Here is a 26,671-nt window from a genome sequence, read left to right on the forward strand (position 1 = left end):
ATTACTTGATTGTACACACACACACACACACACACACACACACACAATTTATACATATTAATAAGGGCCATTGCATTTTTTTCACCTGCCTCCCAAAGTAGTATGCTGGGTACTCTTTATGACTTATGCATGCATCTCAAACAGTAAGCTTGGGGAGACCGTGCTGCCAATGTACCCCTGTGCTTCGGGCAGCCAAGATGTCAGAAACAGAAATATGTCAAGTGAACTGCATGTCCTAGCAACCCCAACCTAACCCTGTCATCTCTAAACTGCCTTATCTATGCCAAACATCTTGTTCTGCTGTTTGGGACTGTGTTACCTAGCGAAAATGATACCAAAACAAACGAGCAAGCATATCTATGCAACTGATGTTGCTGTAAATACCACAAATAGGTAATATAGGGGGAGAGGTTATCGACCTAAATTCATTAACCAAGACAAAACAAGAAATTTCCAGGTCCCCCTGATATATATGTTAAGCTAAAGAGCGAAAAGAATGTTCGCACTTTAGCTTAACTTATATATATCAGGGGGACCTGGAAATTTCTTGTTTTGTTTTGGTTACCTAGCAAAATTGTCACACTATGTCCGTCTGTAGAAGTGTTTTTCTAAATATCTGCAATATCTTATTATTCTTGGTCTGTCTATAGAAAGTTGAGCCCATGTATCAGGGCCAGAGTTACCAAAGGGGCAACCTAGGCAATTGCCCCAGGGCCCTGAGTCAGCTGCACGGCCCCCTTAGGTCACCCCCAACTTACCTATAGTTTTCATGGCCATGGCCTCCGCAGAGTCCTTAGTAGTGCCTTACCTGTCCCGGCAGGTGCGCTTCTCTGTCAGTCCATGACTCTGCACACTCGCATGGGCGCCTCTCCTCCCTGACTCAGCACATTTTATTACATAATAGCATGCCATGGGCTCAGGAGGTGAAGCCCACATACGAGGATGAAGTTGGGAGTGCATGGAGCCATGGACTGACAGAGGAGCGCACGCGCCGGGTCAGGTAAGATGCTACATTGCCAAAGACACTCTGGTGACACCGGGGACCATAGTTAAGTTGGGGGTGGTAACTTGGGAAGGTCTGGCAACCAGCCTGGGGGCCCTGGTGGGAAGGGGGAAGAGGCGGATTTGGCATAATGCTGCTTTAGGGAAAGTGGGCTGTCAGGGGGGCTAATTATTAGTAGAGCCTTGGCATCTAGGATATTTGATAAGAGGAAATTGGATGGATTCACAAAGGCCATACCCACTACCCTGCCACATTATACATTTACAAGTGTATACATACTTTTATACACATACTTTTGTATATATAATAATAATACTAATATCTTGATATGTAAATAAAAAGAAGCATTTATGAGGTTAAACCGTCAGTCAAACATACACTAAGCATGGCATGTTTTCTAATGATACATATGAACCGGTCCATGGCCAACAAAGGACTCCAACATTGAGTTTTTCTCCTTAGTTTTTAATATTCTGCAAGGTACTAGCTTTCAAAATCCTTAAAACTCCCCCCAAAAGTAGTTTTCAGAACAGACAGGTTTGCAAAGATTCCTTGGGGAGGTAACACAATCCCTAACTGTCCATTTGCAGTATATGTCTATTAAACATTACCCAGACAGACTTGTTACTTACATGATAAATAGCATAATGCAATTAGTCTTACCTTGCCTTGCTGTGTATTCATTGTCTTCAATTAGTCTGGCAAGTCCAAAGTCAGCTATTTTGCAGATTAAGCCATTACCAACCAAAATATTTGCAGACCTCAGATCCCTATGTATATAATTCATTCGTTCAATATACGCCATGCCAGCAGCCACCTAGGAAAATCACAGGTAAAGTAGCAGAAATTAGAATTAGTACTTTCTACATTCCTTTTGGGATGCACAGACATTTCCTAATGCACAGTTATTTTGTTTATGCATACCATGGAGCCACCTGAATCTCTAATAAAAATTCCCCATAAAAAGTTCTCCAATAAAATCCGTGTAGATAAGTGTATTGGGTCAATCCGCCTATATGTTTATAGCAGTCCCCTCCGTTATCTCAGAGTGTCTATCCACCTGCCGCAAAGGACGCTTTCAATCACTTGTGCGTCCAGTCACTTACGTGTCTTGCAGCTTTTCTAATTTTCACATGCGGGCTTGTGAAAATTAGAAAAGCTGCAAGACGCGTAAGTGACTGGACGCACAAGTGATTGAAAGCGTCCTTTGCGGCAGGTGGATAGACACTCTGAGATAACGGAGGGGACTGCTCCATATAGGCGGATTGACCCAATACACTTATCTACACGGATTTTATTGGAGAACTTTTTATGGGGATTTTTTATTAGAGATTCAGGTGGCTCCATGGTATGCATGACAGTGTGTATGGCATGAATGAAGTTATATTGTTTCACTTATTAATTTTTTTAGAAAGTATATGCAGAAGGGGATATAGTGGAGAACTTTTGAAGTGACCTTGTATATGAAACCCTTTATGCTTATATGGTTTTAATTCCAAAGGCTAGATATATTTTTTATGTATAGATAAATAAACTATCAATTATAAATTTGGATACGAGCGCTATTCTCTGTTTTTTTGTCTATTTTTATGTTCGGTGGGGATTAAAGGGATACCCACACCTTGAGAATCAAGCAGCTGATTGATTGGGGGGATAGGGAGACAGAGTAGCGCCTTTTTACTTCTCCTTCTTTTAGATTTATCAAGAGTGTCTGAGACAAGAGTGTCTGGCAGAACTCTCTCAGGCATCTTAACCTCCTTAGTGGTAACCCAGTGTGTGACACGGGGTAAGCCGCCGGAGGGTGCCGCTCAGGCCCTGCTGAGCCGATTTACATTTTTTTTTTGTTACACCCAACTAGCACTTTGCTAGCTGCGTGTGCATAACGATCGCCGCCGCTACACGCCGATCCGCAGCGCCGCCGCACCCCCCCCCCCCCCCAAGACCCTTTTTGCTGCCTGGCCAATCAGTGGCAGGCAGCGCTGAGGGGTGGATCGGAGCAGTTTTTGCATATGTTTTGCATCTGTCTGATTGCTGAGTGTGTATTTGAGCTATTTAAGCGGTGCATATGAGGTGATGAGTCATTCAGATGCGGCCCATATTGGTGAGCGCTTGCTTTGTTTTCTGCTGTCTGTATTGAATGTAAGTTACACATTTTAGCGTAGCTGCTGCCAGGGCAAAGACATTTGCTTTTAATTTAGGTTAGTTTAGTGTTAGGACATCTGCCTTGGAGATTTACCTCAACGTTGGTGCAGATGTCCAGTATATCTATATTTTTGCATGCAAAACTATGATGGAAGCTAAAATTTCTCCATAGACCAGTATTGCATTGTTTGGATGCGGGCGTACATTTTAGTCCAGGGGGGGCGGTGTGCGCCACAGCGATTAACCATTCAATTGTACAGTATTGGGTCAGGGATGCGCAGCCTTTTACCTATATTTTGTTTCCACAGTTCTGTAACTACCAGGCTAGCAGCACCCATTGTGCTATCCTGTTTTGCATGGTAAGCAGGGCCGGCCTTAGGTTTCACAGCGCCCTGAGCGTAACCAGATTTTAGTGCCCCCCCCCCATTCATCCTCTTCACGTGTGAGTGCACCACACACATACACTAATGGGGGGGGGGGCTTAGTAGTGCGTAGGTAGATAGGTAGGTGCCCCCAGTACAGGTTAGATAGGTAGGTACCTGCAATATAGGTTAGATAGGTAGCTGCCCCAGTTTAGATTAGATAGGTAGATGCCCCCAGTATAGATTAGTTAGGTAGCTGCCCCCAGTATAGGTTAGATAGGTAGGTGCCCCCAGTATAGGTTAGATAGGTAGGAGCCCCCCAGTATAGATTAGTTAGGTAGCTGCCCCCAGTATAGGTTAGATAGGTAGGAGCCCCCCAGTATAGGTTAGATAGGTAGCTGCCCCCAGTATAGGTTAGATAGGTAGCTGCCCCCAGTATAGGTTAGATAGGTAGCTGCCCCCAGTATAGGTTAGATAGGTAGCTGCCCCAGTATAGATTAGATAGGTAGCTGCCCCCAGTATAGGTTAGATAGGTAGGAGCCCCCCAGTATAGATTAGATAGGTAGCTGACCCCCAGTATAGGTTAGATAGGTAGCTGCCCCCAGTATAGGTTAGATAGGTAGCTGCCCCCAGTATATGTTAGATAGGTAGCTGCCCCAGTATAGATTAGATAGGTAGATGCCCCCAGTATAGATTAGTTAGGTAGCTGCCCCCAGTATAGGTTAGATAGGTAGCTGCCCCCCAGTATAGGTTAGATAGGTATCTGCCCCCCAGTATAGGTAGGTGCCCCCAGTATTGGCTAGATAGGTAGCCGCCCCCAGTATAGGTTAGATAGGTAGCTGCCCCCCAGTATAGGTAGGTGCCCCCAGTATAGGTTAGATTAGGTAGGTGCCCCCCAGGATAGGTTAGATAGGTAGCCGACCCCCAGTATAGGTTAGATTAGGTAGGTGCCCCCCAGTATAGGTTAGATTAGGTAGGTGCCCCCCAGGATAGGTTAGATAGGTAGCCGACCCCCAGTATAGGTTAGATAGGTAGCCGACCCCCAGTATAGGTTAGATTAGGTAGGTGCCCCCCAGTATAGGTTAGATTAGGTAGGTGCCCCCCAGGATAGGTTAGATAGGTAGCTGCCCCCCAGTATAGGTTAGATTAGGTAGGTGCCCCCCAGGATAGGTTAGATAGGTAGCCGACCCCCAGTATAGGTAGGTGCCCCCAGTATAGGTTAGATAGGTAGCTGCCCCCCAGTATAAGGTAGGTAGGTAGGTGCCCCCCCTCATAGTGGAGGGGGGAGCCGCGGGGAGGGCAGCCCGACCTCTCCCTCCCTTCCTCTCCCGGCCACCCTCTGTGCTCCCCCCTCCGATGCAGACTGCAGCAGAGATAACTCACCTCCCTGGTTCCGATCGCCGGCGCCTCTCACTTGCCGCTGGTCTCTTCTACATAGTTACTGATGCACACTAAATTTCCTGTTAAGCAGGAAGTTTAGTGTGCATTAGTAACTATGTAGAAGATACCAGCGGCAAGTGAGAGGCGCCGGCGATCGGAACCAGGGAGGTGAGTTATCTCTGCTGCAGTCTGCATCAGAGGGGGGAGCACAGAGGGTGGCCCGGAGAGGAAGGGAGGGAGAGGTCGGGCTGCCCTCCCCGCGCTGCGGCTCCCCCCTCCATGGCTCCATCACGGCGCACGGACATGTTTGCCCCCACATCACCCCCAGCAGCGGCACCAGGGGGCGGAGCGGGAGCATCCATTCGGCCAGGGGACAGGAGCGCCCCCTAGAAGTCGGCGCCCTGAGCGATCGCACCGGTCGCTCAGGTCAAAGGCCGGCCCTGATGGTAAGTATTTAGTTTTGCATCTGTCTGATTGCTGAGTGTGTATTTGAGCTATTTAAGCGGTGCATATGAGGTGATGAGTCATTCAGATGCGGCCCATATTGGTGAGCGCTTGCTTTGTTTTCTGCTGTCTGTATTGAATGTAAGTTACACATTTTAGCGTAGCTGCTGCCAGGGCAAAGACATTTGCTTTTAATTTAGGTTAGTTTAGTGTTAGGACATCTGCCTGGAGATTTACCTCAACGTTGGTGCAGATGTCCAGTATATCTATATTTTTGCATGCAAAACTATGATGGAAGCTAAAATTTCTCCATAGACCAGTATTGCATTGTTTGGATGCGGGCGTACATTTTAGTCCAGGGGGGGCGGTGTGCGCCACAGCGATTAACCATTCAATTGTACAGTATTGGGTCAGGGATGCGCAGCCTTTTACCTATATTTTGTTTCCACAGTTCTGTAACTACCAGGCTAGCAGCACCCATTGTGCTATCCTGTTTTGCATGGTAAGTATTTAGTTTTGCATATGTTTTGCATCTATCTGATTGCTGAGTGTGTATTTGAGCTATTTAAGCGGTGCATATGAGGTGATGAGTCATTCAGATGCGGCCCATATTGGTGAGCGCTTGCTTTGTTTTCTGCTTTCTGGATCGGAGCACCCGCTGACGTCACGAGGTCGGTGACGGTATCGCAATCGTCGCCATGGTGACAGGGAAGCCCATACAGGGAATCCCGTTAAGAACTGGATTCCCTGCAGGGTAAAAGCGCCGGCAGCGATCGGAGGGGTGGGAGGGATAGCGAAGGGAGGGGGGAAGCATGTAGCTAGTGCTAGGCTAGCTACATGCTTTAAAAGAAAATTGAAAAAAAAAGTGCTGCGCTGCCCCCTGGCGGATTTATTGTACCGCCAGGGAGGTTAATAAATCATTAGATAGTGCAGAGTCCTTCTAAAACTGTTGTAAAATAGGAGAAGCTAAGAAGGTCTCTCAGACAGTGCAGTGTGTGAGGGGAATTGCTGTTGCTGTGGTAACCAACACACCTGCTGTATTGAGGAGGAATTCAGCAGGGGGAGAGGAGCAAATCACAAATCATGTGTAGCCTGCACTCTGCAATCATGTCTAGCCAACAGTTCTTCATCTGTAGAACTGCTATCAAGCACTTCTTAATCTGCGCTAGTTTAGGGATGGATTTGCACTTTTCTTAACTGTAGTGTAGCTCTAGAAATTCATGCTAAATTGCCACTATTACATAAGATTTAAGAAGATTCTTATTATCATGCAGAACTGTTCTCCCTGCTTGTTAAAACAGATTAAGAATAAAAAACTGTTGGCAATGCGTTGATAAATCTCCCCTAAGTCCAGATACTTCTGCTTTTATAAAATAATGTAGCTCTCCTATCTCACAGTATAGCTGTATGTGGGGAGTAAAACAACACATACAGCACAAGCTGACAGTTGTGGCAGCTTTACACCAGTGTCAGAAGTGATATCAACTACTACTTATTCCTACTACAGATTTGCACTTTTCTGCCAGCACAACATTTCTGGAAATTCAAGCAAAACACATGCAGATTACAACTGTGATTAAATAGGTAGGAAATAGGAAGAAAAAAACAAATTACTAATGTAATTGCTTTGAAAAACCTGCCCCATTGAGTGACTTCAGTGCTTGTGTTGTCAGTTAGATGATTGTGTGCTACTTGAATGTTGGGGACAGATGGAGCATTGGTTGATATGGCAGAATTGGTGGTGATACCAGTGAGTGACCGCAGGAATATCAATAGAAAACCAGTTATTACTACTACAAGCGTTTCCTCCAGTACTTCATTACCTGTGCAGCCATATCCACTAAATTTGGCAACTTCAGAGCTCGTCCCTCTCCATCTTTAAGAAATTCCAGCAGACTCCCTAGAAGAAAACAATGAATAAACATAATATTGTATGTAATATGTGTATTGTTCATTCACCATATTTTCATTCACCACTGAATGGGACTAACATACTGGGCTTCTCCCAAATGTGGGATTATTGGCAATCCTGTCCTGGATTTATTAAACATTACAAGCTTTGAGAGAGAAAAAAATGTAATTCTCACCTGAGTCATAACAGGCCATACAGAGGGTTGCTGAAGGTTTAGTAAACTATCAGCTGTGTGGCAGCAGTTAATTCATAGTCCTGTAATAATAAATCCAAGACTTGCAGCACTGCAGCAGACCTGTTGTTATACAGTGATGTGAAAAACTATTTGTCCCCTTCCTGATTTCTTATTCTTTTGCATGTTTGTCACACTTAAATGTTTCTGCTCATCAAAAACCGTTAACTATTAATCAAAGATAACATAATTGAACACAAAATGCAGTTTTAAGTGATGGTTTTTATTATTTAGTGAGAAAAAAAAACTCCAAATCTACATGTCCCTGTGTGAAAAAGTGATTGCCCCCCTTGTTAAAAAAATAACTTAACTGGTTTATCACACCTGAGTTCAATTTCTGTAGTCACCCCCAGGCCTGATTACTGCCACACCTGTTTCAATCAAGAAATCACTTAAATAGGAGCTATCTGACACAGAGAAGTAGACCAAAAGCACCTCAAAAGCTAGACATCATGCCAAGATCCAAAGAAATTCAGGAAGAAATGAGAACAAGGGTAATTGAGATCTATCAGTCTGGTAAAGGTTACAAAGCCATTTCTAAAGCTTTGGGACTCCAGCGAACCACAGTGAGAGCCACTATCCACAAATGGCAAAAACATGGAACAGTGATGAACCTTCCCAGGAGTGACCGGCCGACCAAAATTACCCCAAGAGCGCAGAGAAAACTCATCCGAGAGGCCACAAAAGACCCCAGGACAACATCTAAAGAGCTGCAGGCCTCACTTGCCTCAATTAAGGTCAGTGTTCACGACTCCACCATAAGAAAGAGACTGGGCAAAAACGGCCTGCATGGCAGATATCCAAGGCGCAAACCACTTTTAAGCAAAAAGAACATTAAGGCTCGTCTCAATTTTGCTAAAAACATCTCAATGATTGGCAAGACTTTTGAGAAAATACCTTGTGGACCGACGAGACAAAAGTTGAACTTTTTGGAATGTGCGTGTCCCGTTACATCTGGCGTAGAAGTAACACAGCATTTCAGCAAAAGAACATCATACCAACAGTAAAATATGGTGGTGGTAGTGTGATGGTCTGGGGTTGTTTTGCTGCTTCAGGACCTGGAAGGCTTGCTGTAATAGATGGAACCATGAATTCTACTGTCTACCAAAATATCCTAAAGGAGAATGTCCGGCCATCTGTTCGTCAACTCAAGCTGAAGCGATCTTGGGTGCTGCAGCAGGACAATGACCCAAAACACACCAGCAAATCCACCTCTGAATGGCTGAAGAAAAACAAAATGAAGACTTTGGAGTGGCCTAGTCAAAGTCCTGACCTAAATCCTATAGAGATGTTGTGGCATGACCTTAAAAAGGCGGTTCATGCTAGAAAACCCTCAAATAAAGCTGAATTACAACAATTCTGCAAAGATGAGTGGGACAAAATTACTCCAGAGCGCTGTAAAAGACTCGTTGCAAGTTATCGCAAACGCTTGATTGCAGTTATTGCTGCTAAGGGTGGCCCAACCAGTTATTAGGTGCAGGGGGCAATTTCTTTTTCACACAGGGCCATGTAGGTTTTGAGTTTTTTTCTCACTAAATAATAAAAACCATCATTTACAACTGCATTTTGTGTTCAATTATATTATCTTTGACTAATAGTTAACAGTTTTTGATGAGCAGAAACATTTAAGTTTGACAAACATGCAAAAGAATAAGAAATCAGGAAGGGGGCAAATAGTTTTTCACATCACTGTAATGTGACCATCACAGTCACTAACACTTATCGTTTATCCCCCATTCTTTGCAGTCCATTTACCAACAGAAATATAACAAGGACATTATCAATCCCCCTTGCTTTGCTTTTATGTTAGCCAGTTCAATGTTTATGGTAGCTAGAATTGCCAGGTCTTTTCACAATTATCAGAACAAGCCTGGCAAGTGTATGTATGCTTCTATCCTGATACAATATTGAACAACCTTTTGCCACAGATATGGCTTATCATTCCTGTTTAGGCTCCTGTTTAGCATACTGCATATGGGGTACATGTTTACTGACTGTCACCTCCAACAGGCAAGACTAGGGGAGTAAAAGGTGCTGTGAACTAATATATAGCAAGAAGTTTTAAATCAGGATGATACCATTTATTGGCTAAATTTATTGGCCTACTGCTACTACTATGAACTAATATATGTGGATAAAAACTGATCATCACTTGTGCTCTGTGTGTTTCTTAGGATACTTTTTTTATGTGATAAAAATTCTAAGGCCCAAACTCCACAACTAAAGAAGATCCATTTGCCTAACCTTTCACTGTAAGCTTTATCTCCCACCCATAGTCACCAGCCTGAAACATGCCTCCCAACTTTTGGAACCAGGAAAAAAGGGACAATCCTGTAGATTTTATTGATGAATACAAATACCATGGGTGCTGTAAACATGTTTACACAGCATCCAGGACCAAAACATTTGTGTTTATCAATAAAGCTGCTTAAAGGACATCTGAGGTGAAAATAAACTAGTGTTAGGCGAACACCTGGATGTTCGGGTTCGCGAACGTTCGCCGAACATGGCCGCGATGTTCGGGTGTTCGCGCCGAACTCCGAACATAATGGAAGTCAATGGGGACCCGAACTTTCGTGCTTTGTAAAGCCTCCTTACATGCTACATACCCCAAATTTACAGGGTATGTGCACCTTGGGAGTGGGTACAAGAGGAAATTTTTTTTAGCAAAAAGAGCTTATAGTTTTTGAGAAAATCGATTTTAAAATTTCAAAGGGAAACTGTCTTTTAAATGCGGGAAATGTCTGTTTTCTTTGCACAGGTAACATGCTTTTTGTCGGCATGCAGTCATAAATGTAATACAGATGAGAGGTTCCAGGAAAAGGGACCGGTAACGCTAACCCAGCAGCAGCACACGTGATGGAACAGGAGGAGGGCGGTGCAGGAGGAGAAGGCCACGCTTTGAGACACAACAACCCAGGCCTTGCATGAGGACAAGAAGCGTGCGGATAGCATGCATTTTGCCGCCATGCAGTCATCAATGTAATAAAGATAAGAGGTTCCATAAACAGGGACCGGCAACGCTAACCCAGCAGCAGCACACGTGATGGAACAGGAGGAAGCGCAGGAGGAGAATGCCCCGCTTTGAGACACAACAACCCAGGCCTTGCATGAGGACAACAAGCGTGCGGATAGCATGCATTTTGCCACCATGCAGTCATAAATGTAATAAAGATAAGAGGTTCCATAAACAGGGACCGGCAACGCTAACCCAGCAGCAGCACACGTGATGGAACAGGAGGAGGCGCAGGAGGAGAAGGCCACGCTTTGAGACACAACAACCCAGGCCTTGCATGAGGACAAGAAGCGTGCGGATAGCATGCATTTTGCCGCCATGCAGTCATAAATGTAATAAAGATAAGAGGTTCCATAAACAGGGACCGGCATTGCTAACCCAGCAGCAGCACACGTGATGGAACAGGAGGAAGCGCAGGAGGAGAAGGCCACGCTTTGAGACACAACAACCCAGGCCATGCATGAGGACAACAAGCGTGCGGATAGCATGCATTTTGCCGCCATGCAGTCATAAATGTAATAAAGATAAGAGGTTCCATAAACAGGGACCGGCAACGCTAACCCAGCAGCAGCACACGTGATGGAACAGGAGGAGGCGCAGGAGGAGAAGGCCACGCTTTCAGACACAACAACCCAGGCCTTGCATGAGGACAAGAAGCGTGCGGATAGCATGCATTTTGCCGCCATGCAGTCATAAATGTAATAAAGATAAGAGGTTCCATAAACAGGGACCGGCAACGCTAACCCAGCAGCAGCACACGTGATGGAACAGGAGGAGGCGCAGGAGGAGAAGGCCACGCTTTCAGACACAACAACCCAGGCCTTGCATGAGGACAAGAAGCGTGCGGATAGCATGCATTTTGCCGCCATGCAGTTATAAATGTAATAAAGATAAGAGGTTCCATAAATAGGGACCGGAAACGCTAACCCATCACAGATGGTCATTGTTCATGTTACTTGGTTGGGGTCCAGGAGTGTGCATTGTCGTTTCCAATCCAGGATTGATTCATTTTAATTTGAGTCAGACGGTCTGCATTTTCTGTGGAGAGGCGGATACGCCGATCTGTGACGATGCCTCCGGCAGCACTGAAACAGCGTTCCGACATAACGCTGGCTGCCGGACAAGCCAGCACCTCTATTGCGTACATTGCCAGTTCGTGCCAGGTGTCTAGCTTCGATACCCAATAGTTGAAGGGTGCAGATGGATTGTTCAACACAGCTACGCCATCTGACATGTAGTCCTTGACCATCTTCTCCAGGCGATCGGTGTTGGAGGTGGATCTGCACGCTTGCTGTTCTGTGGGCTGCTGCATGGGTGTCAGAAAATGTTCCCACTCCAAGCACACTGCCGATACCATTCCCTTTTGGGCACTAGCTGCGGCTTGTGTTGTTTCCTGCCCTCCTGGTCGTCCTGGGTTTGTGGAAGTCAGCCTGTCGGCGTACAACTGGCTAGAGGAGGGGGAGGATGTCAATCTCCTCTCTAAAGTCTCCACAAGGGCCTGCTGGTATTCTTCCATTTTGACCTGTCTGACTCTTTCTTCAAACAGTTTTGGAACATTGTGTTTGTACCGTGGATCCAGAAGGGTATAAACCCAGTAATTGGTGTTGTCCAGAATGCGCACAATGCGTGGGTCGCGTTCAATGCAGTCTAGCATGAATTGAGCCATGTGTGCCAGAGTCCTGCCAGAATCCTCATCATCCACTTGTGAGCGTTGTGATAGTTGTTGTGATGCATCATAGTCGTCACCTTCTTCCTGGTCTGCTTCTGCTGACCATTCGCGCTGAATTGTGGAAGTCCAACGTGCACCGCTCTGGCCCTCGTCAGTGGTGGCATGAAATTCCTGCTCCAACTCCAGCTGTTCCTTCTCCTCTTCTTCGTCATAGCTGCTGGGGCCAGCGTTTCCTGAGGCAGATGGCCTGATGTTGGTACCATCACGCTGATCGTTTTCTCCTTCAGATTCCCCCAGTTGCATCATGACAGCTGTTTCCTTGATTTTCAACATTGACTTCTTCAGTAAACACAGCAGTGGTATGGTAATGCTGACTGAAGATTTGTCACTGCTCACAAGCAACGTGGATTGCTCAAAATTTTGGAGGACTTGGCAGAGGTCCAACATGTTGGCCCAATCGGATCCACAGAAGCTTGGCAGCTGTCCGGATGCGCCTCGGTACTGCGCCGTCATGTACTGGACCACTGCACTCTTCTGCTCGCAAAAGCGGGCTAGCATGTGCAGCGTAGAATTCCAGCGCGTAGGGACATCACACAGCAAGCGATGGTGGGGGAGATTGAAGCGCTCCTGCATCTTGGCGAGTGCCCCCGAAGCAGTACTGGAATTTCTACAATGTTTGGCCACTCGTCGCACCTTCAACAGAAGATCGGCCACGCCTGGGTATGTCCTCAGGAACCACTGAACTACTAGGTTCATCACGTGCACCAGGCAAGGGATGTGTGTCAGCTTAGCCAACCTTAAAGCGCGAATGAGATTACTCCCATTATCACACACAACCATGCCCGGTTTCAGGTCCAGCGGTGCCAGCCACAAATCCGTCTGTTCCTTTATTCCCCTCCAAATTTCCTCCCCTGTGTGCTGCTTATCCCCAAGGCAGATCAGCTTCAGCAACGCTTGCTGACGCATGCCAACAGCTGTGCTGCACTGCTTCCACGATCCTACTGCTGCTGGGTTAGCGTTTCCGGATGAGGTACAGCTTTGAGATGCGTTGGAGGAGAAGGAGTCAGAGAGGTAGGTGCAGCTGTTGTTATCCAGTGGGAGGGACGGCGGTGCAGCTGTTTGCGGCGTGGGCAACACCCGCGCCGTAGCAGGTGAGGAATCGCTGCCAGGCTCCACAAGGTTCACCCAGTGCGCGGTAAGGGAGATGTATCGACCCTGGCCGAACGCACTCGTCCAGGTGTCAGTGGTGAGGTGAACCTTGCAGGCAACGGCATTCTTCAAGCTTCGGGTTATTTTGCTGACCACGTGCTCATGCAACTCAGGCACTGCAGAGCGCGCAAAGTGGGAGCGGCTGGGAAACGTGGGATGGCCACTGACATCATGCCCTTGAAGCTGTTTGTCTCCACCACTCGATATGGCAGCATTTCGCAGGCCAGAAGCTTGGCTATGCTGGCTGTTAGTGCCACGGCCCGGGGGTCATTTGCTGGCAATTTCCTCTTGCGCTCAAGCATCTCCGAGACAGACAACTGAACCGTAGGGCTGCACACTGAACGGCTGTTGGTTTTTGTGTTTGATGACTGGGAGACCTCAAGAGCACTATTCCGGAAAGTGACAGTGTCAGCGTCGTTTGAGGTTTGTGAATGTTGTTGTGAACCACGCAATGGCTGGGCTACTGCTGCTGCTGAGGAGGGTCTGGTGGTGAGTCTGGTGACCCCAAGGGAGGCAGTGTTGCTGATACCCTGTCCTGGCGGCCACAGAGTGGGATGTTTGGATACCATGTGGCGGGTCATGCTGGTGGTGGAGAGGTTGTTAATATGTTTCCCCCTGCTCAGGCGGGTCTTGCACACCTTGCAAATCACCATGGTACCATCCTCACTGCAGTCTTCAAAGAAAGGCCAGACTTTGGAGCACCTGCCTTGCTGGCGATTTCTGTTTGCGCCTCTTTTGCGTCTCACTTGAACTTCCACGCTTGTGGTGCCTGAAATTTCGCGCCGCCTACCTTGTGGCACAAGGCGAACTCGTGCAGCAGTGGGTTCTTCAACAGACTCATCTGTGCTGCTACGACGGCGATGTTCTCCTTCACATACAAAATCTGGGTCTCTGTCAACATTGTCCATACCCTCCTCCTCTTCCATCTCCTCAAACTCGTCATATGTGATTGTGGGCCGCTGCCGTGGAGTAGAGCTCCCCACAACAACCTCTGCGCAGCACACTCCAACGTCGTCTTCAAGATCTTCTCAGCCGACCTCCTGCAATTGAAACCCCTCCTGCCCAACTTGCTCTGGGATTTGGGTTTCAAAGTCCTCCTCGGACTCGCCTTGCATTTCAGTGCGCGGTGCATTTCCCACAGTCAATGGTTGTGAATCCGGGCACAAAATTTCTGGCTGTTCCATTGACCTTTGAAAGGTGGAAGTTTGTTGGGCTGGGAATAGCTCCTGCGAATACCCCATTGTGTCCTGAGGAAATTCTTCGGACTGGTTATTTGGCAGTTGTGTGCGTGGTGTTGCTGCCGGTTGTGTCAGCTTTGTGCCCACTGGCTCCTTGTAACTGGCTGAGGACTCGGACCTCGTGCGTGATGTGCTGGTGCTGCTTAACCCACTGCTGGACGCTTGAGAGGTCATCCAATTAATTATCTGGTCCTGTTCTTTTGGATTTGTGAGGGTTAATTTCCTGGACAACATGGGCGGTATTGAGTGGGTTTTCTTCGGTGCTCCACTGTGGCCTGTACGTGAACCGTCAGGGGGAACACCTCTTCCCTTGCCCCTCCCTCTTTCACAGGATTTCTTCTTCATTTCACTTATCCTTAAAGTACACGCTGACTGGCAGCAGTACAGTGGCAGTACAGAAATGCTATACAGTGGCGGGTGAGCGGTGTACTACTGTTCCCAGCAGCGACATAGAGCACAATGCTATACAGGGTGAGCGGTGTACTACTGTTCCCAGCAGACACACAGAGTGGCAGTAAACACAATTCTATATAGTGTGGGTGAGCGGTGTACTACTGTTCCCAGCAGCGACACAGAGCACAATGCTATACAGGGTGAGCGGTGTACTACTGTTCCCAGCAGACACACAGAGTGGCAGTAAACACAATGCTATATAGTGTGGGTGAGCGGTGTACTACTGTTCCCAGCAGCGACACAGAGCACAATGCTATACAGGGTGAGCGGTGTACTACTGTTCCCAGCAGAGACACAGAGTGGCAGTAAACACAATGCTATAGTGTGGGTGAGCGGTGTACTACTATTCCCAGCAGCGACACAAAGCACAATGCTATACAGGGTGAGCGGTGTACTACTGTTCCCAGCAGACACACAGAGTGGCAGTAAACACAATGCTATATAGTGTGGGTGAGCGGTGTACTACTGTTCCCAGCAGCGACACAGAGCACAATGCTATACAGGGTGAGTGGTGTACTACTGTTCCCAGCAGAGACACAGAGTGGCAGTAAACACAATGCTATAGTGTGGGTGAGCGGTGTACTACTATTCCCAGCAGCGACACAAAGCACAATGCTATACAGGGTGAGCGGTGTACTACTGTTCCCAGCAGACACACAGAGTGGCAGTAAACACAATGCTATATAGTGTGGGTGAGCGGTGTACTACTGTTCCCAGCAGCGACACAGAGCAAAATGCTATACAGGGTGAGCGGTGTACTACTGTTCCCAGCAGACACACAGAGTGGCAGTAAACACAATGTTATATAGTGTGGGTGAGCGGTGTACTACTGTTCCCAGCAGAGACACAGAGTGGCAGTAAACACAATGCTATATAGTGTGGGTGAGCGGTGTACTACTGTTCCCAGCAGCGACACAGAGCAAAATGCTATACAGGGTGAGCGGTGTACTACTGTTCCCAGCAGACACACAGAGTGGCAGTAAACACAATTCTATATAGTGTGGGTGAGCGGTGTACTACTGTTCCCAGCAGACACACAGAGTGGCAGTAAACACAATGCTATATAGTGTGGGTGAGCGGTGTACTACTGTTCCCAGCAGAGACACAGAGTGGCAGTAAACACAATGCTATATAGTGTGGGTGAGCGGTGTACTACTGTTCCCAGCAGTGACACAGAGCAAAATGCTATACAGGGTGAGCGGTGTACTACTGTTCCCAGCAGACACACAGAGTGGCAGTAAACACAATGCTATATAGTGTGGGTGAGCGGTGTACTACTATTCCCAGCAGCAACACAAAGCACAATGCTATACAGGGTGAGCGGTGTACTACTGTTACCAGCAGACACACAGAGTGGCAGTAAACACAATGCTATATAGTGTGGGTGAGCGGTGTACTACTGTTCCCAGCAGCGACACAGAGCACAATGCTATACAGGGTGAGCGGTGTACTACTGTTCCCAGCAGAGACAGAGTGGCAGTAAACACAATGCTATATAGTGTGGGTGAGCGGTGTACTACTATTCCCAGCAGCGACACAGAGCACAATGCTCTACAGGGTGAGCGGTGTACTACTGTTCCCAGCAGACACACAGAGTGGCAGTAAACACAATGCTATATAGTGTGGGTGAGCGGTGTACTACTACTCCCAGCAGCGACACAATGACCGGGGGACCCTGGCTAGCCTGGCTGGAGAGAGAACTACCTTGCCTGCCTACCCAAAGCTAAACCCACAGACAAATGGCGGAGAAATGACGTGGATCGGGTATTTATTTACCCGAACCACGTGACCCGTTCGGCCAATCAGAGCGCGTTCGGGTCCGAACCACGTGACCTGTTCGGCCAATCACAGCGCTAGCCGAACGTTCGGGTAACGTTCGGCCATGCGCTCTTAGTTCGGCCATATGGCCGAACAGTTTGGTCGAACACCATCAGGTGTTCGGCCGAACTCGAACATCACCCGAACAGGGTGATGTTCTGCAGAACCCGAACAGTGGCAAACACTGTTCGCCCAACGGTAAAATACACTGATGAGAAACACAATTCTATCTTTCCTCAGTAGATATCCCAGAGTTTAATTTTATATTTAAATCTAGTTTTTCAGTTTTTACTGTTTCATTGTCTCTGCTCAATGACACCTTCATTGAAGTATGTCAGAACTCAAATCTATGAATTATTGACCTTTTTTTAATCTCTTTCCTACTCTCAGAAGCTATTTACAGACAGGAAAGTGTTTTATGGCTGTAATTACTTAGTGAGGGTTATGCTATAATCTGACCCAGTCCGACCAGGAAGAAACTGTCACTTGCATACCTGTTAAACTTTTTCAGGCAGAGAAAAAAAAATAACACAGCATAGTTATTTGTGTGCTAGGCACTGTACATACACATGTCTATCTCATCATGTCACCTCGGTTCTCCTTTAAAGAGGAACTATCAAAATAATTCTGTAAACCCCTCATACCTATATAGCTTTAAGACAATGAAAAGCTTTTCTGAAGTCTCTGATCACAGCCTGTGTGAAAGGGTTACCTTGTGTATCAGCTGTTTGTAACAAAGTCGTCGTGGGGGGCAGAGCTGTACTATGTAGATAAGTGCCACTTCTCTGTCACTATTCACTGAGGAATGATTTACTGTTTGTTTCTGCAATGCCCACGCACGCACCCGCACACACAGCTTTCTCACAGATCATATGAGAACAGCTGAGAGATTGTTCAGCTACAGAGAAAGGATCTGAAGAGAGGGAGCTGTACTTCATTCCCATACTTGCATGCTTGCACCACCATTCAGAATGAGCTCTTTCTGGCTGCAATTTCTGTTTACTTGCTCACTGCGTGAGGCAGACAGAGACACAAGAACAACTCATTCGTTATTTAAACACTATTTGATGCTATATTTCTTCTATCATTCTGAACACATTTCTATCACAGGGTTACTGTTAGTAAGGTCTGTTTCTGCTGTTTCTGTATGCTGGATGTGCTGGACGTAGTCCTCCATAGTAATGCCCACAGTGAAAACTGTTTTCTGTAAATGTCCTTTTTTTATTCACATAAAACATAAAAAGATGAAAAAAATCCTTTGTATTGCTATTTGCAAGTAATTACTGGAAATGTGGCATTTAGAATTTTAGTTAACTTGTAACTTGGTAGTTGTCCTTTAATTTTGAGGATTGTGCAGACCCACTCCTGTTCCTAGCATCGCTGAGGATGTGGTACTGCCCTGCTATGGGTTATTGCACACCACACAGCCGGGCTCTGCGAATCCGACCGCACATAGATCTGCGCTACTAGGTTAATGGGCACTGCTCCCTCAGCATTAGCATCACTAAAATTGCTGGGCAATCATACCACTGTTTGGTAAATTAGGGCCAATTCAGGTAGGCTTCAAATTTTCTCACTGTACTTTAAATATCTTCTAGTCAGAGTGTGTTGATAAAACATGTACAGGAAATTTGATGCATTACCCTTCGCACACCACTATTCTCTTCAACAAACATTACTATATGTTAAAAGCAAGCGTTCTTAATTGCACACACTGCAATATAGGATTATTCTGTACAGGAGGTATTAGGTTAGTAAGACTGTATGTTTGTATACATCCATTATAACATCAATTGATTTTGCAGCTGCTGTTTGACTTCAACCTCTGCTACTATGACAATGATTTCCCAGTATTCCCAAGTACTTCTGTAGCTATGTTTACTTCTGCAGTGGTCCATTCAATGTATTGTAGACATGCTATGAATGCAGCCTAAGTGCATAATGCTACATTTTTGAATTCTAAAGTGTATCTGCTATTTAATGGCTTCTGCTATACTGAAGAATCTTTTACAATTCTAGGAGGCTTTTAGAACAGCATAATTTAATGCAGGTAAAAATTCCATTTCACAATACTGACTGGTCTCTCTCCTCCTATCTACTTGAAATTAGTCTGGTTTCTGCCCTAATCACTCCAGTCACGTCTTTGCGACCACTGCTGGAAATGGCTTCATCATCCACAAGGCAAGCCTAGGCAGTTTCCTAAGCCTGGGGAGAGTCTAGGGCCCTGGTGGATGCTAGCCACCACCAAATCTTACAAAAGAAGCCAGGTAACCATTAGCGGTGGGCAACAACTGCTATCTTGTCTTGGGTCCCATTTAGTCTTAAAGGAGTTATCAGGCAAATTAATGAATATGAGGTTTACTCACCCGGAGCTCTCTCCAGCCCCTTGCAGCCGACTGTCCCACGCCGACCGCACTGCTTCCCGCCGTTCCCACGGTCTCTGGGCTCGGTATACTGCGGCTGCGCGAAGAGCCGCTGTCAATGAATACCGAGCCCAGAGACCGTGGGAACGGCAGGGAGCGGAGCGGTCGGCGTGGGACAGTCGGCTGCAAGGGGCTGAAGAGAGCTCTGGGTGAGTAAACCTCATATTCATTAATGTGCCTGATAACTCCTTTAAACCTTTTCTGCCTGCATCCCAAACCAGCAAATACATGCTGCCTTCAGCAGCAGTCACACAGGGATATAGACACCGAGGCGTTAATACCCACCGCCCCCCCCCCCCGCTATAGCACATCCCATACCCCAACCAACAGTTACAGAGGCATCAATACCCCCCCTCCCGCAGTAGCACACAGGCATTCAATCCCCTCAGCAGCAGTCACTCAGACCCCTCCCAATACCCCACCCCAACCCGCAGTTACAGAGGCATCCAATCCCTCAGCAGTAGTCACACAGAAACCTAATCGCCTCCAGCTACAGTTACCCAATCCCCCACAGTTGCGGTGACACAGACACCCAGTTGCCCTCTATACAGCAGTTACATGGGCACTTAATTCTCTCCTCAGCAACAGTCACATAGGCACCCAATTCTGTCCCCAGCAGCAGTCACAATTTTCAGTACTCACCTGTACAGGTTCCTCCACTGGCATATTCAACTGTTTTTGCAAACAGTGGCCAAAGTCTAATGATCTACCTGGGGGAGTGTGCACATTTATAAGGTGTAGCATCAGGTTTTAGGTTGGGCACAAACAAAAATAGGTGTGGTACACAAAAGTGCGCAACAACGTGTCAATAATCGCCCTACAAAACCACTTCTGTTAGCACCCAGTGCCGATGGTTGCGGCAGCTACTATGCTTGTGTCTGATGGTTTGTTGCACTTTCAGTCCTTGATGGCCTGCCTTTTCACAGGCCGTATAAAAAATAAATAAATAAAAAAAACAACCCTTTCCACTTTCATATACAGCCGGCTATAATTTTTTTTAAAAGTGTCAGGATGTTCAAATGTCAGTTCTTTCCTCCCATCTTCACATTTTATCAACCTGCAGTAAAAGTACATGATAGTGTGTAAGCAAGGCAACAGTGATTAGCAACAGTACTACTGACCTTTACTCATATACTCAGTGACAATGTAGATGGGCTCCTCAGAGACCACTGCGTACAGCTGCACCAGTTTATCGTGTTTCAACTTCTTCATAATCTGAGCTTCTTCCAGAAAAGACTCGGGAGACATGGTTCCTGGTTTCAGAGTCTTTATTGCCACCTTGGTATTTCCATTCCATGTACCTGCAAGTAGGGAAATACAAACAAGCATATCTTAATGTCATATAACAAAGGCTAAGCAAAATCTGAGTTGCCATACTGTGGCTCATCTATGGCTTGTAGCATATAAAGTTGTGTTTCATTAGAACGCAAGAGGTATTGAATAATTCAGTGTGGTCATTGAACCATAAGGCCTGGAACCCACTACAAACTGTGCATGAGCCTGCAATGTAAGGCTCTCTATTAGGCTAGGTTTCTACTTGTGCGTTTTGTATTAGATTTTTTGCATAGAAAATTCGCATTAGTTTAGCAACAAATGTGTGAGAGAACGCGGAAAAGCCGCCGCGTGTGCTGCTAAGGAGGCGGCTGATTCCACGTCCAATGCGGCGGGTTGCACGCGGAAGCGTGCGTCTGGTAACAGGGCAGAACGCGGAAAAGCCGCCGCATGTAACATCAGTAAGGCGGCTGGTTTCGCGTCCAGTGCGGCGGTTTGCACGCGGCAGCGTGTGTCTGGTGTGGCTGAGTCTGTTAGTGCACACAGGCTTAGGAATACACGCGCGCGCGCTGAGAGGCAGAACTCTTATACTGGGCAAGGAGAGATCAGCTGATCACGCCGATCAGCTGACTCCAGAGCAGGTTACTATTGGTTGATCAATTAGGGGCGGTGCCGGAGAGCACTACTCCATATATAGTTACTGCTGGCCAGTCTCAAGTTGTCTGCCGTTGCGAACACTACGTGGAAGCACTCAGACCTTAGTCAGATCCAACAATGTGTTTGAACCAGGTGGGCCTGGGAATTCACACTGAGCCAGATTACTTGTACTGTTATTCTGTTTATGCTTAGACTAGTTCCAGGGTGTAGAGACCACGGACCTCACACCCAGACTAGGGAACTTGTGTTATCAATCTGTTATATTTCAGACTAGTTCCAGGGTGTAGAGACCACGGACCTCACACCAGACTAGGGGACTTGTGTTAGCTATCTGTTATTCATCAGACTAGTTCCAGGGTGTAGAGACCAAGGACCTCACACCCAGACTAGGCATTGTTGATATCTGTTATGACTTACTGCTTTCCTGACTATCCCTCTGATCTCTGATTCGGTACCTCGCATATCTGATATTCCGTTGCCAGACCCTGCTTGCCTTGGATACCAAATCAGCCTTCTCTGTCCTTGTACTTTATCTGTCCGTGTGTTGCCGACCAGGCGTGCCCGACCTCGAGAGCTATCTCTCCTCTTAAGAGATAGTCTCCAGATCAGATAGTGACATCCACCTTCAGGTGTCACTCCTTCTCTGGTCCTTCCTACCTCCAGCCTGACTCCACCCCTTGGAGAGTCTCAGGCTGCTGGAAGGTTCTTGTGCCCTCAAGAGCAGTATTCCTTTACTGCCTATTATCACCTGCTCAGCAGGTGCATCACTCAAAGTACTACTGTTACACCAAACACTCACATACCAATAGGTGTCCAGAGGTTAGCAATATATCTGTATTATCGGTGATTCTGCAGATCATCAATAATCAGGTATATATATGCATTCTTGGTGATACTGCAGATCACCAATAATCAGATTCGCTCTGCGTGCTGACACCAATCGTTACAAAATGGTAGTGAATGGGGCCATTTCCATTTAATAGGAGTTTTTAAAAGCTTAATTTTTGGGGATATTTTACGCATATTGGCCGCGATTTGTGTATAATGCTTTGCAATGGCATTGGATAGCAATGCAAATGTTTGTGTTATTTGTGCAAACATTTGCATTAAATGCATGGTTAAAGGAAGTTGTCAGCACTCATGGTTATGTTAAAGTTGACTAATGCAAATTTTCGCATATGAAAATATGCATAAAACGAGTACACATTTATATGCAAATTTTTGCCAATTAAAAAAATCACTGACGATTTTTTTGGATGCGGAAATTTCACACTACAGTGGAAACGTAGCCTAACTGCTGCAAGGATCGGTGGGTGGTGAGGGTAACCTGCTTGAAATGAGGCCTACCTATATAAAATTTTTTCCCAAACTCTTACAAAGCTTTGTGGCCACCCCCTCTGCATTGCTGCAGCCAGTCAATTAGGCTTCCAAGCTGAGGCAGGCAGAGACAAGCAGATGGGGGTGGCCACAGAGCTTTGGAAGAGTTTGGTGGGAAATGGTCATGGCTGTCTTGCAGATGGAGAGCGCAGAGTTTCTGACATCTAACGTACTATGGGTAGGCAGGTGAATGATTAACCCTATCACCTGCCAATTCATGCAGCAATAAGAGAGAACCTTACATGGCAGGTTCTGTATTTTAACAACCCATAAACAGGTTAATCGATCGAGCTGTAAAATCTGGCATTGTACCACATTTAAAAATGTTTTTCCTGCTGTCACTTTAATTGCGATTCTCTGGAAAACCACAAGGTCTTCCAGAACTTTTCCCTTGTTTCCACTCTTCTTAGAGCAGAGGATAGATTAAAAAAGGTCAATAGTTCATGTATTTTAGCTCTGGGACACTCAGGCCTCGTTCACATCAATTAGTGCAGATGGCTGTGCGATCGGAACGCAGCACGTACAATCGCACACCATCTGGTCTGTGCTGCAGATTTCATACATTACAGTGAATGGGTCAGTGTTGCGATTCTCAAAAAATGTTTTAATCTATTTTGTAAATTTTTAAACAGAAAATAAAATCATGGGATATCTTTATCATTTTTAGGAGTAGGTGGATAGATACAATTGTTTATCTCATCAGTTTTTTCACTTCGGGTTCACTTTAACCCTGTCCACTCATTAGTCCTGCAGGGTGGGACACTGCAATTATTCAGTTCTTGTCATACGTCCCGCAGTGCAGGACACAAATATGGCAGGCTTGTATGTTGCACTGGAAGAGAGATGCTGTTACTAGCATTTCTGTAAACAAACCTCAGAAGTAAGTCCGCTTTACCACTGGTAGACTGAAAGGGGGTGAATTGACCACCTAGCAGCTGCATCCATGTATTTGCTGACCGCTTGCTAGAGCTTGCACGGGCGTTTTACAGCATATTGAAGATTTTATTCTGCTTATAGTACATTAATTCTATTCCAAAAGTAGTAGAATGTTAAGTTTATTATTGGGCTCCAAGCCCGATGTGCCACTTCTATTTAGCATGCGGACTTCTATAAACAGGCTAATAATCCAGCTGAACCTCATACTACTTAGCTGTTGTACAATCAACTATTAACTGCGCATGGCTGACTTAAAAAAAAAAAACAAGTTTAGATTAGTTTCACTTTAAAGGATACCCGAAGTGACATGTGACATGATGAGATAGACATGGGTATGTACATTGCCTAGCACACAGGTAACTATGCTGTGTTCCTTTTTTTCTTTCTCTGCCTGAAATATCAGGTATGTAAGTGGCTGACTCAGTCCTGACTCAGACAGGAAGTGACTACAGTGTAACCCTCACTGATAAGAAATTCCCATTTTTTTCTCTTTCTTGCTCTCAGAAGCCATTTTCTGCTTTTTATAGTGTTTTATAGTGTTTTATAGTTAGAATTTCTTATCAGTGAGGGTCACACTGTAGTCACTTCCTGTCTGAGTCAGGACTGAGTCAGCCACTTACATACCTGATATTTAACTTTTTCAGGCAGAGAAAGAAAAAAGGAACACAGCATAGTTATTTGTGTGCTAGGCACTGTACATACACGTCTATCTCATCATGTCACGTCGGGTATCCTTTAATAAAATAATCTTTTAAGATTTCCTTCAGAGACACAGGAGTGTGTCCCAGTCTCTATCCATCTGGAAAGTAAACCTTCTGCTAATCTTAGTTTTGGTGCATGTGAAAAAAAAATGAGTGTAAACACCTGTGAGCACTTCTACAGTGACAAAATAATGTACAAGCCAATTGTTTCTTGTATAAGCATACTGGGCCTGGTTTCCAAAAGTGACGATGCAAACCTGACCTGTATTCATTCAAAATTGTCTGCTATTACATGACAAAGTTAACAACACTCACCTGGGTCATATGGGACCATAGCACAAGTTGCTGAGAGGTTAGTGATACAGCGACTGCAGATTTGTAATGTTTACCCACAAAAAGAACTTTCTTAACCAGCAGTCTCTGGCCCCTTAAGGACCAGAAACCACTAGTAGAAAAAAACAGGGCTTACTGGCGTCACACTACACGTACCTGATGCTCTCACCATTCACGCTGCTCTCCCGTCACTGATGCCCACTCGCTCTGCCTTCGCTATGACAGCAGAGCTCCGTGAGCCGTCAGGAGCCGATTTCATTGGCTCCTGACCCTGTGATCCCTGTGAGCCAATGTGATTGCCTCACAGTGATCACAGGGTCAGAAGCCAATTGGCTCCTGACCGACTCACTGAGCTCATACCAACAGGACGAGTGGACAGCAGAGCCAGTGGGCTGCAGCAGCAGGAAAGCGGTGTGATAGTCGGTAGCATGCGATGGGACAATGAAATCTATGCCCTGGCAGAGATAACAGGCCCCAAACAAGGTGTAGATTGCAATTAGAGTGGTCTGGAAGCAGTTAATGAATCTCCACAGTTTTAAATGTATTTAGAGGTATTCTTTCCACAAGTTTATGCATGTAACTGCAAATAAGCAAACATTGATTCCTGAATCTTTCAGTATTCCTTTATATGTGTCTGATATGGCTCAGGCAAGAGATGCTAACTACTAACACCTAACAGCAGACAATATTTTATAAATCCTGGCTAGGTACAAAGCACACCTGACCAGAAGCAAAGCTACCTAAGATAAGCACAGATCCACATCCATCTGTGTGCGGTCTGTTCTCCTCCTCATTCTTCCCTTGAAAATGTAGACTTTTGGCTAATGTCAAATTTGCTGACAGGAGGAGACAGGCTTGTAGCGATGTTCCCTCCTATCACCTTCCCTTTCCCTCCTCTTCCCTGCCCCATTCATTCCCCTTTAAAGTGGACCTGAACTCTTGCACAGGACAGAAGGAAAACATAGCGAAATACACCCTGTATGTACAATAAAGATTTTAGTCTGTCTATGACTAATCGCAGCTGTAATTCCATCCCTCAGCTGTGTCAGCTGGCTGCCTCAGCAGAGCAGCCATTTTGTAAACACATAATGTTAACCCTACATCTGCTTCTATGAAAGAAGGAAGTAGACACACTGCAGATTTATTGCAGTATCTGTATCAGCTCTAGCAAAAAATTGTTTTTCTGTTAAGGTTATTGCTTATCTTTTAGAGCAGAGAGGAAGTTCCGAGTTCAGGTCCTGCTTTAAAGGATATTAAATGGAGTACATATTTTTGTTATAAATGTCATCCTTTTGCAGGCTATGGGAAATCTGCCAGCACCAAGGACATCGCCGCCAGCACGTTTGAAAGGAGGCTACTGCACATGCGCAGGAGCCATTACATCAGGTTCCAAGGTCATGACTATTATTAGTCAGGGCCTACTTACAGGATTTATAACTGAGGAAAGGAGGCGGATGGGGGGGAATTGAGGACCCATCCTACAAAAGGATGAAGTTTATAACAATGGTTTTCATTTTGGTCTCAGATGTCCTTTAAGAGTAGAAAATTGGGCATGAACATGTGCTTACCTCTGAAAGATTTGCCTGAGGTCAAGTATCCTTTAAAGATTTACTTCAGTTTCCTGACCGTCTTCAGCCCAGAGAACTTCAGTAAATCAGATGCATGGTGTAATTTCTACTCCTGTCTCACAAGTGTTTATTTCTTTCTACTGTGTCCTAAACTGAGCAAATGATCAACCTTACCATACCACACTTCAGCGAAACAGCCCTGACCGAGCCTCTGCTTCAGCAATATTGTGCTTCGTGACACTTCAAATGCATCTTTAGCCAATCCATTAGTTTGTGGGACATAGTTCCGTGCAATCATTGTTAAATTATAACACAAACCATCAGCTTTCTCTATAGAAAAGGAGATCAATGAAACACATGTAATTAATTCTACAGCATGCAAGAAGAAAGATGGAAGGTGTTTTGTACTTTGTAATGAAAGACAGAAATATGCTCGAAGGACCTTTAGATAGGATCTAATAAACCGGTATTTTTTCACTAACTTTCTCAGCAGAAATGCAGCCACGCTGTAATTTCATTACTTCAT

The 26,671-nt window shown here is 45.8% G+C and overlaps 1 protein-coding gene across 2 annotated transcripts in view; it reads right to left on the reverse strand.

The window, feature by feature from the left end:
- The window catches only part of FYN (FYN proto-oncogene, Src family tyrosine kinase), a 316,221-nt gene that overhangs the window by 13,530 nt on the left and 276,020 nt on the right, over nucleotides 1–26,671 (reverse strand). The window contains exons 9-12 of one of the 2 annotated variants that reach the window (XM_068231316.1): nucleotides 26,320–26,475; nucleotides 20,423–20,602; nucleotides 7,155–7,231; nucleotides 1,667–1,820 (exon numbers count right to left, since the gene is read on the reverse strand). In XM_068231316.1, coding sequence (XP_068087417.1) covers nucleotides 1,667–1,820; nucleotides 7,155–7,231; nucleotides 20,423–20,602; nucleotides 26,320–26,475 — 567 coding nt within the window. The remainder of the gene's footprint in view (nucleotides 1–1,666; nucleotides 1,821–7,154; nucleotides 7,232–20,422; nucleotides 20,603–26,319; nucleotides 26,476–26,671) is intronic. The other variant, XM_068231315.1, reaches the window with a different exon arrangement.

This window comes from Hyperolius riggenbachi, chromosome 4 (genome assembly GCF_040937935.1).
Source record: "Hyperolius riggenbachi isolate aHypRig1 chromosome 4, aHypRig1.pri, whole genome shotgun sequence".
NCBI classification, from domain to species: domain Eukaryota; kingdom Metazoa; phylum Chordata; class Amphibia; order Anura; family Hyperoliidae; genus Hyperolius; species Hyperolius riggenbachi.